The 17,673-nt window shown below is 37.7% G+C and overlaps 1 protein-coding gene across 1 annotated transcript in view; it reads left to right on the top strand.

Moving 5' to 3' along the window:
• The first annotated feature begins 6,607 nt into the window (after window positions 1-6,607).
• The window catches only part of LOC131069603 (protein RRP6-like 2), an 89,916-nt gene continuing 78,850 nt past the window's right edge, over window positions 6,608-17,673 (top strand). The window contains exon 1 of the mRNA XM_058005130.2: window positions 6,608-7,553. Coding sequence (XP_057861113.2) covers window positions 6,876-7,553 — 678 coding nt within the window. The 5' untranslated portion in view covers window positions 6,608-6,875. The remainder of the gene's footprint in view (window positions 7,554-17,673) is intronic.

Below are 17,673 nucleotides of genomic sequence, written 5' to 3'. Positions count from 1 at the left end.
CTAATCCATTCACCCTCCGACAAACTTAAGATGGACTCTGCAATGTTGTTGCCGTTGACTGGCTTGACAAAGCCACTCAAAACCTCGACTGCTCTTTCCCTGCATTCAATAATATCGACCAAGGGCATAAGGACGACTTCATAAATCATACTATCACACCAGTGGCGATCAAAGTTCAGTGTGATCCCCACGAGCCCTTTAATAGCATCATGAACATAATCCTTTGTGACAAACAAGCTACGAATCTGCGTATCCAGCGTTTCTTCATAGTTCATGCATCCAATGCTGCCAAAATAGGCCATGGATAGATCTCAGTCCAACTCCTACACAATTCGGTATGAGAAAACCTTCCATGTGCCTTACAATCCATGCATTCCGCATTTGCAGAGGCCAATAAATAGAGTTTTTCTATGCTCTAGAAGGTTTGACCTGCCTAATTTACCTCAGCCCCAAAAATTGCAAGAATCTATCATTCCGTCATTTCTACCCATCCTCTGCAGATTGGACCGCCGTCACTGCACCTCTCGAATATTTTGACCTGCCTAAGAACTCCTCCATCTGTCCTACATCCGCATTCCTAGTTCTGAGGGCCATCATCCCACTCCGTCACATTCCCTTATCCATAGGTCCTTCCTGCACAGGTCCATAACTTCTGAGCTCAGGGCCTTGGGATCGATTGACACTTCTGTAGCCTGTGAATTGACTCCTAGATTGGCTAATAGGTCTGCTATTTTATTTCCCTCCCTGTGTATATGTGTTATTTCATACGGTTTAATTGTTTGGAGTAAGGTCCGAATGCGCGACAACCATTTAGCTAGTTTCCAATTAAGTAACTTGTCATTAGTCACCCCATTTACTATTATCTAAGAATCTCCTTCATTCTGAACATTGGTCAAACCCTTCTCCTTGCAGAGTAAAAAGCCGACCTCTAGAGCTCTTATTTCTGCCTCATTGTTTGTGGTGTGGCCAATATAGCCATATGTGCCAAACACCACATTCCCATCCTTATTTCGAATAACTGCTCCAAATCCAGCCTATCCCGGATTGCCTCTACAAGCCCCATCAAAGTTGAGCTTTACCCAATTGTTATGAGGCTTCTCCCATCTGACCTCTTTCCTGTTGATTCTTTTTTTGGGATAATGGAATAAAGCATTTTTGAAGGACCAGTTCCTTTCCATTTCCATATCCCAATCATTGAATTTGAAGTTTCTGACATTTCGTGACCTACCACATATGACTTCTTCTATGCTCGCCTTAAGATCATTTATGACTAGTTCCATTGTTTTGGCTGATTCTTTGAATATTCGTTTGTTTCTCTCTTTCTAGATAGCCCAAACAATCATTGTTGGGTCAATTAACCATAGGACTCCCCATTTAGACTGAGTGGATCGTGGCCATGTGACAAGAAATTCTTTTAGAGTCATACTTCTAGCTGTATAAAGGCTAGCCATTCCTAGGAACCAATCCCAACGGCTACGGGCGAACCTGCAATTGAAGAGTAGATGGTCCCCTGTTTCTTCCCCACTGTTGCATAACATGCACCAACTTGGCCCTTTCATGCCTATAGTTTTCAGTCTATCTCTAGTGAGTATTCTTCCATTTAGTGTGATCCATAAGAATGCCCCTACCTTGGGCAACACCCATTTGTTCCAACACAACTTGCTAGGCCAGTTCGGATTCAGAGCATTATGCCTTTGGACTTCATAGCCCAGCTTCACATTGTACTCCCCTAACTTTGCTGCACACCAAAATACTCTGTCTTCTTCCTCTGATGCCAATATTGATCAATTGTTAAGAAGTTCTTCTAATTTCCTACACATCTGTGTATCGCCAATAGTTATCCTTCTCCAAGTCCTCATACCATGGGACTCAATATTCTCAAAATGACTGGCAACTTGCGTGCCTATCACCGTTTCGATGGTGTTGACCCAATCTTGATCTTCAAAACACTTTGCTAGTGGCGGCTCCCCATCCCATGAGTTCCGCCAGAATTTGGCTTTACTTCCATTCCCAATCTTCCAAGAAATATGATTTGTAATTATGTCCCTGCTGATCCAAAGGAAATTCCATGTGGGAGATCCCTTGTTTGCGTCTGCTATTGTGAAGATACGATCAAGATCACCAGAGTCTAAGTACTTCTTTTGAAATATCCTACACCATAATTTATTGGGGTTTTTGTACATTTTCTAAGACAACTTTGCTCCTAATGCCAGGTTTTGTAGACTCATTTTCCTCAGCCTTGCTCCCCCATCCTCTTTCCGCATACACATTGTATCCCAGTTTATCAAAGGTATCCTCTTATGCTCCTTGGTCCCGTCCCACACAAACTTTTTTAATATTCCATCTAATTTTGCTCCAATCGAATTGGGCACTTGGAAACATTGCATACTGTAGATTGGAACAGCTGATAACACATACTTTATCATTAGTAGCCGTCCGGCTTGAGTAAGCCATTTATTCTTCCATTGTCCTGATTTGATCTTGCAAGAATTAAGTACATCCTCCCAAATATGTATTTGTCTACATCCCATATTCATTCTGATCCCAAGATATTTGATGGGAGGAACAACGGTTTGAATCCAAGCAAATGCAAAATGCGATTCTATAATAATCTTTCAGTGTTAAAAAAGAAAATCTATGATTTATCCACATTCATTACCTATCCTGATAACTTCGTATATTCATCCAGTACCTCTTTAATTCCTTTGGCTTCTTTCATTGTTGCTTCGCTAAACAGTATAGTGTCATCAACAAATTGTGAGTGCGCTAATGGCTCTATTGATCTATGAGCACTTACACCATTCCACTGCCTGGTTGACTGCTTGGTTTTAATTAGATTGTTAAGAACTTCTGCCATGAGTACAAAGAGGGTCGGGGATAAAGGGTCCCCTTGCCTTAATCCATTGGTAGCTTTGAAAAAGCCACAGACTGCCCCATTTACAAGCAAGGAGAAACTAACCGTGGAAATGCAGAACCTGACACAATCAATCCACTCCTTTGGAAAACCATAGCAACTAAGAACCTTCACCAAGAATTGCCATACCACCTTATCATAAGCCTTTGCCACATCAAGCTTAATAATCATGCCTTTTGATTTTTCTTTATGAATAGAATGCATGACTTCTGACACTAAAATTATGTTGTCCACTAATTCTCTTCCTGGTGTAAACCCATTCTGATTTTCTGAGATGAGGTGGGGTAGAAGCTTCTTCAATCTGTTGGCAATTGCTTTCGAGATGATTTTGTATATGGTGTTGCATAACGATATAGGTCTTAGATCATGTATTGAGGCACATTCTTGTTTTTTGGGAATCAGAGCAATGATGGTATTATTCATTTCTCTTACAAACTTCCCTTTTTTCCCAAATTCTTCTACTATCAACCATACATCGTGACCCAGAAAGTCCCAACACTTATGGTAAAACTCAACTGTCATATCGTTCGGACCTGGAGCCTTGTGGGGGTGGAGCTCGAAAGTGGCCCTTTTAATTTCTTCTAAGGAATATGGTTCGCAGAGCATTTTAGCTTCCTCCACCGTTACCATCTTTTGCACAAGCTCAGAGATCCTGTCCTCTGTCGCGTGTCCTGTCTGACAATCATTCCCCAGTAATTTAACAAAATGTTCAAGTGCCGCTTGTTGTAATTCAGCCTCAGTACTTCTCAAAATCCCTCTGTCATCCAAGATTACAGTAATTTTATTCTTATTCCTTCTGCCTTTTGAGGTTGCATGAAAGAACTTTGTATTACGGTCTCCCTTAGCGATCCATAATGCTCTCGATTTGTCTCGCCAGTAGACCTCTTATCTATTTAATATTTCTGCATACTACTCCTTAAGGAGCTTTTCTTTCAGATAATCATCCCTAGCCATCCCTACTAACATGACTTGTTTGTTGATTTCTTCCAATTCTTCTTCTATTCAGAGTTTCTCAGAGAATATATTCTTGAATGAGGATGTGTTCCAGTACTTAATATTGTTTTTGATATATTGAATTCTTTTTATAAAGCAGAAGCTGGGGGATCCCAAAAAGATGTCGCTTTCCAACCACCATGTTTTAAGTAGCTCAATGAATTTAGGGTCCCTCCACCACATACTCTGAAACTTGAAATAGTTTTTGTTCTTCAGAGCCTCATGATTAATAGACAAAGTGATCGGGAGGTGATCCGATCCAGCTTGCGGGATGATTCTAGTGTCAATTGAGTAACTACCATTAATCCACCATTCCCCCACAAAAAAATGATCCAATCTTTCTGAGATTCTTGAGAAGTTAAGTCTTCTATTAGTCCAGGTGAACTTACCATTTTTCGGAATAACATCCACCACTTGACATTTTGAAATGAACTCCCTGAAATCTTCCACTACTCTTGTGCTCTTCCTCAATCCTCCTTCCTTGTCATCAATATCTAAAATTGCATTGAAGTCCCCAGCCAGGATAGCCTTCTTTTTTTCTAATGATAGCATCTGCTCATGTATTTCTGTCCAAACTCTTAGCTTTTCATCTGTTTTGGTCGGCCCATAGATGTTAAATAGGGGAAAACTGAAACCTCCTGGTTTGTACACAATGTTGGAAGCCATCCAAAATTTGTTGGACTCTAATGGGGTCACCTTGAAAACTTCCGAATTCCACAAGATTCCCAGGCCTCCAGCAGATCCTCTGGCATCCTAAAACAAACCTTCCCATTTATTGTAGTATTTGATGAATTCCGCCACCTTTTGCCCATTCAACTTGGTTTCCTGAAGTAAGATCAATTCAGACTCTAACTTGGCCAAAGACCTTTTGACCAAGTGTCTTTTGTCAGGGGTTGTTAAGCCCCTGACATTCCATGATGCGATTCTCATTTCTGTCCAAGGGAGGGGCTACCTCCCTTGGAGTTCTTCATATATTCTAGAATGCTTACAATACCTTTTTCTGATGCTTTCTCCTTTCTAATCTGTTTATTGCTTTTCCTGCCTTTAAATCCTTTTGCTCTGCCCAGAAGAGTATTTGCTGATTGGCTAATGCATATGGGGTCTAGGTTATCCAAGACATCATCTTCACCCTCTCTGTCTGAATTACTCATATTAGCATCGCTTGTGCATTCCTTGATAATGTTAACTGCCTGAGATCCTGTTATAGGAGACGTCTCCTGGCTTGGGATAGCCATCCCTTCTCCCTTATTGGTTTCTGATTCTTTCTGATAGAGTTTAGGGTGCTTACTTGTGTCAGACAATGAATCACTTGTCGCAGTTGGTCTTTGTTTTTGCTCATTCATTTTCCTTAACCACAAAGCTTTTTCTTTATCTTCTGTCCTCTGCTTCGTGTTAAATGCCCTACGCACAAACATTCTGCACCTTTTGGTTTGACGAGTTTTGCTTCCACATCTTTGGCAGACAGAAAGCTCTTTTTCAATTTCGATGCCTTGTTTCCAAATTCCATTGGCTGTCCTAAGATTTATGTGGGGAGGGATTTGTTCAACCACTACTATTTTCATCCTGGCGTATATGTATGAATCACTTTCAATAACTTCTTCATCAATCTCTAGAAGGGTACTGAGCGTTCGCCCTATTTTCTCTAGGCACTGATCCCCCCAATACTCGATTGGGAGATTAAATAGTCTAATCCATACCAGAGTTTCATAAACTGCGAGTGTGGTCGGGTTAAAGTTGGGTGTCCAAGGTTGGATGTAAATTGGCAAATTATAAAAAAACCAATTCTTTGAGTTTAAAATTTGGTCCCTTATTTCTTTCTCTGTGAAGATGGCCACAAAAAAACCTTTCGGTATAAATTTCACCACCACTTGATTACCCCAGTTCTCTTTTATCCAAGGGTTAATGCTTTGCCTGGATTTCTTCGGACCAATGATTCTAGCAATAACTGCGAGATCCTCCCACATACAATTGTCATCGATAAATTCCTATGTTAAATCAATTTATACTAGCCTCGGCTTACTGCTTTCTTCCGCAAGGCTCTGATTTGGGGTGTTATCCTTTCCTTCTGCGATTCTATCATTATTTCCGGGTGTCTGCCTGCCCGTTGGTTGTTCCTTGCCTTTCCCTTTTGCTATACCTTTTTCGCGGTCATTTGTCTGTTGCTGGGAATTGCCTTCCATCGAGCAACCATCAAAGTCTTCCTTTTGCGCTTCACATTTCGCCCTCTGCCTTTCGCACTCTACCCGTCGCTCCTCGCTCGCCATTCCATTTAATATTCAATAAAATTGATTAGATATTAAACTTAATCAATTTATTATTTAACAATTTGTTGAATTTTGATGGATCACATTTTATTTTTAATTCAATTAATTATAAACATTATTGCATTCTACAATGGAAATTAGTATAATTCATGTAAAAAACAAAAAACACATCCATCATATAAAGTAAAGCATAAATTAGATTTGATTTGTTATAAAAAAGATGAAATTAATTTTAAAAATAAAAATTAAATTTGAATTTTTACATTACCGTGATAATGATATCTATCAAGATTTTTTACTTAAATTTCCTTAAATATAAATATGGTATATGAGAGGAACTAATAATAAGGAACTAATAAGTAAAAGGTAGGTAGGATATATACTTCGCCACCAATTTAAATCTTCCAGACATTCTTTTACCCGTCGAGGGAAAAGAGATTCGCCCATAAAATTCAATTAATAAAAGAGAGAGAGTCTAAGCCCATCTTTAACAGACAAAAAAGCAAATGCAGAAACTTCACAGGTTTTTAAATCGCGGTTAAGTGTTTTCAAAGGTCATAAAATAAACCCTAACAAAAAATTTTGTTTTTATTTTAGCCTGGACAAAACGCCATTGCCAAATGGTCGGAAATCTTCATTAGGCCGCTGATCGCTGTTGTCCGCATGAAGTAATCTGTTCTCATACTCAAATTGTTCAGCTAAAAATGGACTCAGATAATGAAGAAACCGTCAAGGACCGTGCTGAAAACTTGCAGAAACTCGTAAGAGGCCCTCTCGCTTCATCTGTTGAAAAGCTCAGCAATTCTCTCCGAAATATACCGCTCGGAACAGATTTCCACTTCTACAACAATTTTCCTGACTTCAAACACCCAGTCGAAGATCTCAAAAACCGCTCGGAATGCCTTCTGAATGAAATCGGAACATCCCCTTCGCTCTGCAAGCGGGTAGCTGGCATTCCGGTGGATCCAGACGATGCCCAAGAATGGATTGTTGATGTCCAGGACGATATCCTTGAGCGCGTGGACGTTTCAATGGACGAATTCAAGAAGTTAGGGAAAGGCGGCAAACCAGGCAGTTTGGATGACCTGGAGAGCGGTTTTCGGTTGGTTTATGGCAAGAAAAAGAGGGACGGGAATAACAGGAGGGAGGTTGGGGTTTCGAAGACAGCGGTTTCTAGGGTGGAAGGTGGCTCTTCTGGCGTGAAGGTGGTTTCAAGGGACAAAAAAACTGCCGGCGGGCGCAGCCGTGTGCCATTTCATTTGCCAAACATTAGTCGACCGCAGGATAGGTATAAAATTTTTGTGGATAACAAAAATACGCCGTATAAGCACCACGGGTTGCAAACCACTGAAGATGGAAGCAAATATATTCATCCTTTAGAGGTATGATGCTGCGGTGAGCTGAATAAAGATTGTATTTAGGTCAATTTGTGTAATTAAAATTGTTTTATGGTTTTTTTTCCTCGTCTTTCATAAATTAGTCCTCATTTCTTGTCGAACAGATTTAAGATTGATATTAATCTTTTCCCCTCTCGTGTTTGATAAATTTTGGCCGTATCCTGGGATAAGCTTAGACTTCACCACATTCTTAAGAGTTGTAAACATGGATCGCACACAAATGTAGCTCATAATCATTACACCACAATATTGCATCGCGTTCTTGATGAGTCTTGGGCGAGATTAGGTTTTGTTCCTCAGATTTTTACATTCATTAGGTAAATCATGACACTACAATGTTGCCACATGTAGTAAACATGAATCAAACTTAAATGAAGCACATAATTATTACACCACAATATTGCCTCATGTACTTGACAAATCTTCGTTGAACAGGTTTTGTTCTTAAGATACTTTTACATTGGTTAGGTAAATCATTACGGCACATAAGGGACTGTTGCACCGTGCTGTGAGCGGGGATCACATTCTTGAGATTTGTAAACGTGGATAATACTGGAATGTACCAAATATCATTACACTACAGCCTAGCCATATTATGGCTGGTATTGAGGAATTTCTTATTGAGGCACAGTGAGCCTAGGTCATTCTTTTACAAGATTGTCCATTACTATTAGCTTACAATCTTTTGGGCAGATATAGTTTTTATTTTAGGTTAATCTGCGAAGTGTTTTGAATTAAGATTTTTTGGAAGTAAAATTGTGTTAGTTTGAGGAATTTAGATTGTTAAAAGTCAATTTGTGTGAGTATTTATCATTGAATGAAGCTATATTAGTGAACACTCAAATGGATGACCCCTTTGGGATTCTCGTTTGATTTCTTGAATCACCCACATTTGATTTACAATGAGCTGATTGATGGTTTAGGGCTGTGATTTCTTTTAAGTGTGCAAGAAGCCTTTTGTATCTACCCTTTCCATTCGCTTTCAGTTGGTCCCTTCTCTGTTTTCACTTGAATGATGCAGGGTTTGTTAATCTACTTCCTAATGGCGATTCAATCCGAAAATACAAATGCTGACTATTAAAAGCCCAATTCAGGCCTCATTTGATTGGTTTGTAGACATTGAAATCTTGTATATGCTCATTTCTATGCCTTTGCCCACATGTTGACACCTAATAACATAATCACTCATCCACTCTTTGAAATGATTTATCTTCCCTTAATTAATTCACGCTATTATAATCAAATTGATTAAATAATCTTAATTATTTAATTAATTTAAATAAATCATTTCCTCGGAAATATTAAAATAAATCTAAGTAAATCTATTATCCATATATAATTTAATAAAAAGCATGATATACACCCTGCATTATCCATAATAATTTAATAAAATACACGATTTACACCCTGTAAGTCAACTAATCAATCAACATAGTTAACTAAGCAATCCACATAGTTAACTAATCAATCAATTTAGTTAGCAAATCAATTAACATAGTTAACTTATCAATCAATTCAATTAACTCACCAATCAATTTAACTAACATTCCAATCAAATCACTTCACTCATCGATTAACATGAGATAACTAACTAATTAGCTCCATGAAAATGTGTAATAGATGCCACCTCTCCACATCGATTGCACCATCAATGGGGTGAACTCATGATATAAGAACAAATCTTAGTCTTTCATCCATCTCGTCAAAATTCTAGTTGAGATCAAATCCATCATTTCTTTATCTCAATTTGGAGTAAATGTCTGTTGTCAAAGTGAGCAACAAAAATTTGATCATTTACAAAGCATATCCATTTGTTGTCAAGAGGTATCGCATTTTGGTTTGAATCATTCTTTCAATGCATCATGTTTATGCAACTTGTCTTTTTGGTCTTTTGGAGGTTGAGTATGTGATTCAATTTGAAGTTTTCATTTCATTTGTGGAAATCTTATATTTTATTTTGAATTTCACACTTACAGTTTTCATTGACTGTGTGGCTAAAGATACAACTCTTCTCTCATGACCTGCTTTAGTTTGCAAATTTTTGGAGCTTGTACCACTCTTTCTTTATAGAAAATTGGTTTTAGAAAACTGGTTTGGAAAAACATGATAACCACTTTGTGACCTGGAATTATCTCTTGTAGCCAATGGACATTTATAATAGTCTTCAACAAGATAGAGGACATGACTAGAGCTTTTGAGGGAGGTTACTATTTTCACAAGCAAGCCTCATGAAAACTTTTCACTATAGTTTTGATACTTGAAGGATTTACCTTTGAGATACAAGTATGGGTTCTTTTGTTTAGGTTTGCCTTGATTTTCTAGCATGAAAGTATATTGAAAATGATTATAGATACCCATGGATTCTACCTAGGGCTCTTTGGCCTCATCAAGGAAAGGAAAGCTATGGAAGATGTTAACATCTATGTCGGAATGAACCTCTCCAAGCCTCATCCAAAAGCCAACATTATTCATCTTAGATAAATAATTTTGGAGTAATTATTGGACCATGAGTCTTTACCTTTTGAATGCAAAAATGGTCACCAATACAATCACTTGGTCATGATTACAGCTATAAGATTAAGTCTCCTAGTATCCTTTTTGCCTTGTTTTCTTTTGCTTGGGTAGAAATTGCAAGATATGTATAAAGAATGATTTCACATAGGTCAAAGCTCATAAATGAAATAGGGCCAAAGATAAAGGGAAGGATGAAGTTGTGGCTTATCATCCTCTTAGCTTTCAAAGACCGTTTGTTGATTGTTGAAATTGGAGATATTCTTTCCCATTAATTGTTCTATTAAACCCTTTTGAAATTACTCGCTTTTAGCTTTTTTTACTCCAACAACAAAAATGATGTAGGTCTTGGAAATCCCTATCGATGTTGACAAACTTCTAGTTTCTGAGATAATTATAGAAACATGTCCAAAGTCCTTAGATTATTTGGAAAGAGAATTTTAAAACAAAAAACCAAGATATTCCCCAAGCTTGAGGTTCAAAAAACACCATTGGAAAATCCCAAGGAGACACACAAGAGTTGGTAGAAATTTTAATTGGGAAAGAATGAAGAGAGGTGAACAAGTGCTCATGGGTGTTAAAGATTGTAACTTCAGGAGATATCATGCCTGTTGTATTTGTGATACTCTTGAGCTCTACATTTGTTTTCGGTTTGCTTCATAAATAGTTGTAAGTGTATCCGTTTCATCCTTCTTGTATCAGACTTTACGTAGTTGCCACCGACTTTGCTTAGCTGGGAAAACGTTTCTTTTCCTCCGCCGAAGTTCTTTGGCTCGTGGTGTTTGTCGGTGTATAACTGCTATCTTCCGTGATGCTTGGCTTTTCGTCTTCCTCTTCTTCGTGAGCTTTGTTGGGTCTTGGTGTATGCTATTTATTTAGATGCCGAGAGTCAATTAGAAGGTGATTGACATTTTGTTCTAATGATCTGTGATAAAAGATTCAAAACTTGGGTGCTGTGACCTTGCATCTTCTCTAGTCCTCCGAGATAATTATCTACGTTCAACTGTGTTCATTGGTGTGTGAAGATTTGTTCTATTAGCATCTTCTTCAATCTTATTTTTTAAGCAGTTTTCTAATAGTCATCTTCTATTTGAGGATTATCAATCATTGTTAAATGATTGTCTACGAAGTGTGAGAGTTATGTACTTATTTTGAGCATTCAATAAAATCTATTTTTGGTGTGGCTGGGTTTTTCACCCTCAGGTGGAGGGTTTTCCTAGGATAATTTGTTCTATTTCTTATTCTCTTAAGCTTTCTTAGTTTCTATTATCTGAGTTTGTAGCTTTCTGGTTCTATTTTTAACATGGTATCAGAGTGGGTATAAAGAAAAGATCCATGATTAGATTGCTTAGTTTTGAAATTCTCTTTATTTGGAGCCTTAGTCTGTTTATTTCAAGTTTTTCATCATGGTGAAAGTCTTCAAAGTTGAAGACAGATTGGATGGTGCAGCCAATTACACTTCATGGAAATTCAGGATTCTTATTGTGCTAGAAGAGAATGATCTTCTTAACTATGTGAAGTCTGTTGTAGATGAACCTTCAGATGACACCAAGAAAGCTCAATGGAGGAAGAATAATCTTATGGCTAGAAAGATTCTAATTGATTCTGTTAAGGATCATCTAGTACCTGTTATATCCAAGTTGAATTCAGCCAAAGATATGTTCGAGTGCCTTCAAAGCTTGTATGAATTCAATAGTACTAGTAGAGCTCTAGCATTGAGACGTCAACTTCTTCATATTAAAATGAGTAGAGGTGAATCTGTTGTTTCTTTCTTTATGAAGATTATTGAATTAAAGGATCAGCTCAATGCTATTGGTGATTCTATTGAGGATAAAGACCTGGTTATGCTGGCCATGAATGATCTTCCTCACTCTTGGGAATCTTTCATTCAAGGTATTAGTGGAAGAAATGAGTTACCCAAGTTTGATCGATTGAGGGCTGATTGTATTCAAGAGGAATGCAAATTGGAGGCAAGAGGAATTGGACGTAGATCTCATCATGAAGAAGATCATGTTCTTGCTGCCCATACGTCTAAAAAGAAAAGGAAGAAGAGGAAACTTCAAAAGGAACAAAGATAGAAATTCTGATTCAGCTCTTGAATCTCAAAAAAGAAAGGATCTCTCTAGGGTACAATGCTTCAGATGTGACAAGTTTGGTCATTTTGCTAGAGAATGACCTTCGAGACCCAAGCCTCAAGCTGCAGCAACAAATGTTGAAAGTGTTTCTCCTCATAGAGAGCTAGTGAAAATTCAAAGGGGTTCTTATTTATTTCTGCTCTTTCTAGTAACATTCCTACTGACAGTGATACATGGCTTATTGATAGTGAAGCCTCCCGCCATATTACTGGTTATCGTGAACATCTCTCCAACTTGAAGGAAAAAGATTCTCATCTTCAAGTTATCATTGGTGATGATGCATGTTATTCTGTGAAGGGTGTTGGTTCTACTTCTTTTCAGTTGAATTCTGGTATTCCTTTTCTTCTGAGCGATATTCTCTTTGTTCTTGGTATTAAAAGGAATTTGATTTCTATTTCAGCATTAGAAGACAAGGGTTATCATGTTGCTTTTGTTGATGGAAAAGTTCTTGCATGGAAGAACACCAACATTCAGTCTGCACGTGAGATTGGTGTTCGTCATGACAGTCTTTACAAGCTTTCAGCTTGTCCTATTCAAGCATTAGCTCATGATTCTACAAGCTCAAGTGAGTTGTGGCATAAAATATTTGGTCACCTAAATTTCAGATTTTTGTCTTCAATGGAGAAGGTAGTTGTTGGTCTTCCAAAGCTGAATCAAAACCATGAAGGTGTCTGCAAGGGATGTGCTCTAGGTAAGAATGTTAAGAGTACTTTTCATAGTAGTGAAAATAGAGCAAAGGATATCCTAGAGTTAATTCACTCTGATTTGTGTGGCCCTATGTCAGTTGCTTCTCTTAGTGGTTTTTGGTATTATGTTACCTTCATTGATGACTTTTCTCGGAAGTGTTGGATTTATTTTCTTAAGTCTAATGAATTTGATGAAGTGCTGTCCAGATTTAAAGAATTTAAAGCACTTGTTGAAAATTTATCTAACAAGAAGATAAAGATTCTAAGATCTGATAATGGGGGAGAATATGTTTCTGGTTTATTTCATAACTTTTGTGTTGAAGCTGGGATTAAGATGGAGTTCTGTGTCCCTTACAATCCTCAACAAAATGGTGTAGCTGAAAGAAAGAACAGGACAATTGTTGAGGTAGTGAAGGCTATGATCCATGATCAAAGTCTTCAACATTTTTATGGGCAGAGGCTTGAAGGACAACTGTATACATTCAAAACCATAGTTCTCATCAAATTCTAGACAACATTGACTCCAGAAAAAGCTATTTCAGGTATTGAACGAGACATTAGTCATCTCAGGATTTTTGGATGTCCTGTCTATATTCATGTTCCAAAAGAGAAAAGAACTAAGTTAGAACCTTCAGGGAAGAAAGGCATCTTTGTTGGTTATAGTGAATCTTCAAAAGCATACAGAATCTACATTCCAGGTCAAAAACAAATTGAAATCAGCAGGGATGTGTCTTTTGATGAAGATGTAGCTTGCAAGAAATCCAAAGAGTTTAACATATAATCTGATAGAGAAGACCTTGAGTCTCCTCAAGACATAGCTATGGCTGATCCGGATTCACCTTCAGAGACTCAGAGGGAGTATACAAATTTAGAAGACTCTGCTGATCCCGTTGATCCAATTGATTCTATAGATACTTCTGTAGGTCCCAGTAATATTCCAGCTAATAAGAAAAGACCTTTGTGGGCTTGAAACACTATGGAAGAGGCTGAAAAATATGCAGCCCCTCGTGGCACCTTCAGAGAGAGTAAAAGGCTTCATAAGTTTGCAGGATATGTAGCTTTGATGAGTGACTTTATTGCATCCGAATCTTCTATTTTTGAAGAAGCCTCAAATCAGCAATTGTGGAAGGATGCCGTGATGGAGGAGTATCAATCCATTATCAAAAATGATGTGTGGGATATTGTTCCTAGGCCCAAAGCTAAATCTGTTGTTTCCTCTAAGTGGTTGTTTAAAATTAAAAATGCAGTTGATGGGAGTGTAGAAAAATATAAAGCTAGATTTGTAGCTAGAGGTTTTTCACAAAAGGAAGGCATAGACTATGAAGAGTCTTTTGCACCTGTAGCACGTTACACTTCTATCATAACTATTATTGCTATTGCAACTGTTAAAGGGTGGAAATTGCATAAGATGGATGTAAAGACAACGTTCTTGAATGGTGTAATTGAAGAAGAAGTTTTTATTGAGCAGCCAGATAGATTTGTGATTCATGAGAAAGAATCACATGTATGCAGATTGAAAAAGACATTGTATGGCCTTAAGCAAACTCCATGTGCTTGGTATGAAAGAATTGATCGGTATTTGTTGAGCTTGGGTTTTCTCAAAAATGATGCAGATCCAAAAATCTATTTCAAGGTAATTGATGATAAAACTTTAATTTTAGTTCTATATGTTGATGATTTATTTCTTACTGGAGAGGATGATCTCATTGCTAGATGTAAGAAAGAGTTAACTTCTGAATTCGAGATGAAAGATCTTGGTTTGATGCATTATTTTCTTGGTTTAGAAGTGTGGCAAAGACCAAATGAAGTCATTTTGAGTCAAGGGAAATATGCCATTGACATTTTGAAAAGATTTGGTATGTTAGATTGCAAGTCTATGGCAAATCCCATGGAAGCAAATCGAAAAAGTTACATGAAGTTGCAGCTAGTTCAAATTTAGTTGATTCTACTATGTATAGGCAATTGATTGGATCTTTGATGTATTTAGTCAATACAAGGCCTGGCATATGTTATGCTGTTAACACTCTTAGTCAGTTTATGAGTGAGCCTAGACAGATTTATTTTGTTGCAGCTAAACATATATTGAGATATGTATGTGGTACAGTGGGACATGGTTTGAAATATACTTCTTGTGAAGGTCTGAAATTGCAAGGTTTTTCCGATTCGGATTAGGCAGGAAGTGCATCTGATAGGAAAAACACTTCCGGTTGTTGTTTTAGCTTAGGTTTAGCTATGATTTCTTGGTGTAGCAGGGAGCAATCATGTGTGGCCCAAAGAACAGCAGAAGCTGAATATGTTGCAGCTGCTACAACAGCCAAAGAGGCAGTGCAGCATTGTAAATTGCTTGCAGGATTGTTTGGACAGCCTTTGGAACCTACAGTAATTCATTGTGATAACCAAAGCTGTGTGAAGCTTTCGGTTAATCCTATTTTTCATGATAGAACCAAGCATGTGGAAATAAAATATCATTACTTGAGAGATATGGTTCTAAGGAAAGCAGTGGAGCTCAAATACATTTGCACAGAAGAGCAAACAACATACATTCTTACCAAGCCACTTCCAGAGTGAAGTTTTGTTATTTTCGAGATAACCTTGGTATTATAGAGAATGATGCTCTTTCTGAGAGAGAATTTCAGCTTCAATAAATTTTTATATGTTGTTAATGAGTTCTTCTCTGTGATGGAGAAATTTGAGGTGAAAGCCCTTGAGGCTCTTTCCACTTATATGGGGGTAGCCCTAGTGGATGTCATGTTGAGAGACTCCATGACAACATCACGTTGAGCGACTCCGTGATGAGAGCTTGTGTTATTTCATCCATGGGAGAAGCCATGATGAATATCATGTCGAGTGAATCCATGATGCCTATCACGTTGAGAGAATTTGTGATTAAATTTTGTTGTTTTCACATTTTGTTTGTCATGTTGAGAGACTCCATGACTTGAATATCTGTAAATGATATCTCCTTTGTTAAGAGAGAGTGTTAAAGATTGTAACTTTAGTAGATATCATGCCTACTGTATTTATGATACTCTCGAGCTCTAAATTTGTTTTCAGTTTGCTTCATAAATAGTTGTAAGTGTATTGGTTTCATCCTTCTTGTATCGGACTCTACGTAGCTGCCACCGACTTTGCTGAGCTGAAAAACTTTTCTTTTCCTCCGCCGAAGTTCTTTGGCTCGTGGTGTTTGTCGGTGTGTAACTGCTATCTTTCGTGATGCTTGGCTTTTCGTCTTCCTCTTCTTCGTGAGCTTTATCGGGTCTTGGTGTATGCTATTTATTTAGATGCCGAGAGTCAATTAGAAGGTGATTGACATTCTGTCCTAATGATCTGTGATAAAAGACTCAGAAATTGGGTGTTGTGAACTTGCATCTTCTCTAGTCCTCCGAGATAATTATCTACGTTCAGCTGTGTCATTAGTGTGTGAAGATTTGTTCTATTAGCATCTTCTTCAGTCTTATTTTGTAAGCAGTTTTCTGATAGTCATCTTCTATTTGAGGATTATCAATCATTGTTAAATGATTGTCTACTAAGTGTGAGAGTTGTGTACTTATTTTGAGCATTCAATAAAATCTATTTTTGGTGTGGCTGGGTTTTTCACCCTCAGGTGGAGGGTTTTCCCAGGATAATTTGTTGTGTTTCTTGTTTTCTTTTCTTAGTTTCTATTATCTGAGTTTGTAGCTTTTGTGTTCTATTTTTAACAATGGTAATATTTGAAACAATCAATTTCTACTTTTCTTACTTTTAGAAATGGTTGTGACATTTTGTAATGTAAGGGGTTTGGAATCTGGATGCTAATTCTTGGTAAAATCCTAGGTGCAGGTACTTCTCAATGAACTACCTTCCTTAGCTTTTCTCTAGGAAATCAAGGCAAGCCTTCAAGGAATAGATCACACAATCTCTAATATGTAGAGGGGCTTCAACTTCATTTGGCCAAGCAACTTTTGGGGCTTGGGGCAATAATAGTGCCCTTTGGTTAGCATTTTAGGCCTTAGTCTTTTAGACTTAAATGCCCATGCTTCTATAGATATTAGGTTAAAAGCATTGCAATGGAAAGCAATCCTTTCATTCAATAATAGCCATCCTAGGTACCCTCTAATTGGGGATGGAGACTTCAAGGTTGTTATCTCTCTCATTGAAAAAGAGGAGGCACTTGGTGAATTGATTCCTTTGGTAAGATTTTGGAGAATTTTTTGGACTAATGGAATATGTTTGATGTTGAGATTCTCAAAATATGATTACTTGGAATAATAGATCAATGGGCTTTGTCAATGTTATGTAAAGATTTGATTGCTATGTCAATGATCTTTGACTTCTCCAAGGTTTTCTTGCTTCCTTATTTGTGTTGGATGTAATGTTATTGGATTCATGGCCTATCAAACTAGACATTTTCTTCGTTTCTCATTACCGTTGATCCCCCTTTGGTTTGAGCTTATTTGGCTTTATGATTGACCCCTCCATTAGTTGATTCCTTTATGGTAGGAGGGTGGTCCCAACTTTGGTATTGTCATGTTTTTCTTTCAAAAAAACTCAACTTTGTCAAATTTAATTTCACAGCTTGTATGAAAGTTCAATTTGGAAATGCTTTTGAGAAAGTGAATTTGGTTGCCAAACAACTCTGCGATGTTTCTAGCTCAACAAGAAGAGAGGGTTTGTCTAGGGAGTATCTCAAGAAAGTAAAATGTGGGAGTAAGTTGGAGGCATAGCTGGAAAGCTTGGACTCGCTGTGGACTCGGCATCCCAAAAATTGGACTCAGACTCTGCAAAAACTCGGGA

This window comes from Cryptomeria japonica, chromosome 3, assembly GCF_030272615.1.
Source record: "Cryptomeria japonica chromosome 3, Sugi_1.0, whole genome shotgun sequence".
NCBI lineage: Eukaryota > Viridiplantae > Streptophyta > Pinopsida > Cupressales > Cupressaceae > Cryptomeria > Cryptomeria japonica.
The sequence above is the reverse complement of the archived record's forward strand: the minus strand, read 5'-3'. Positions and strand labels throughout refer to the sequence as shown.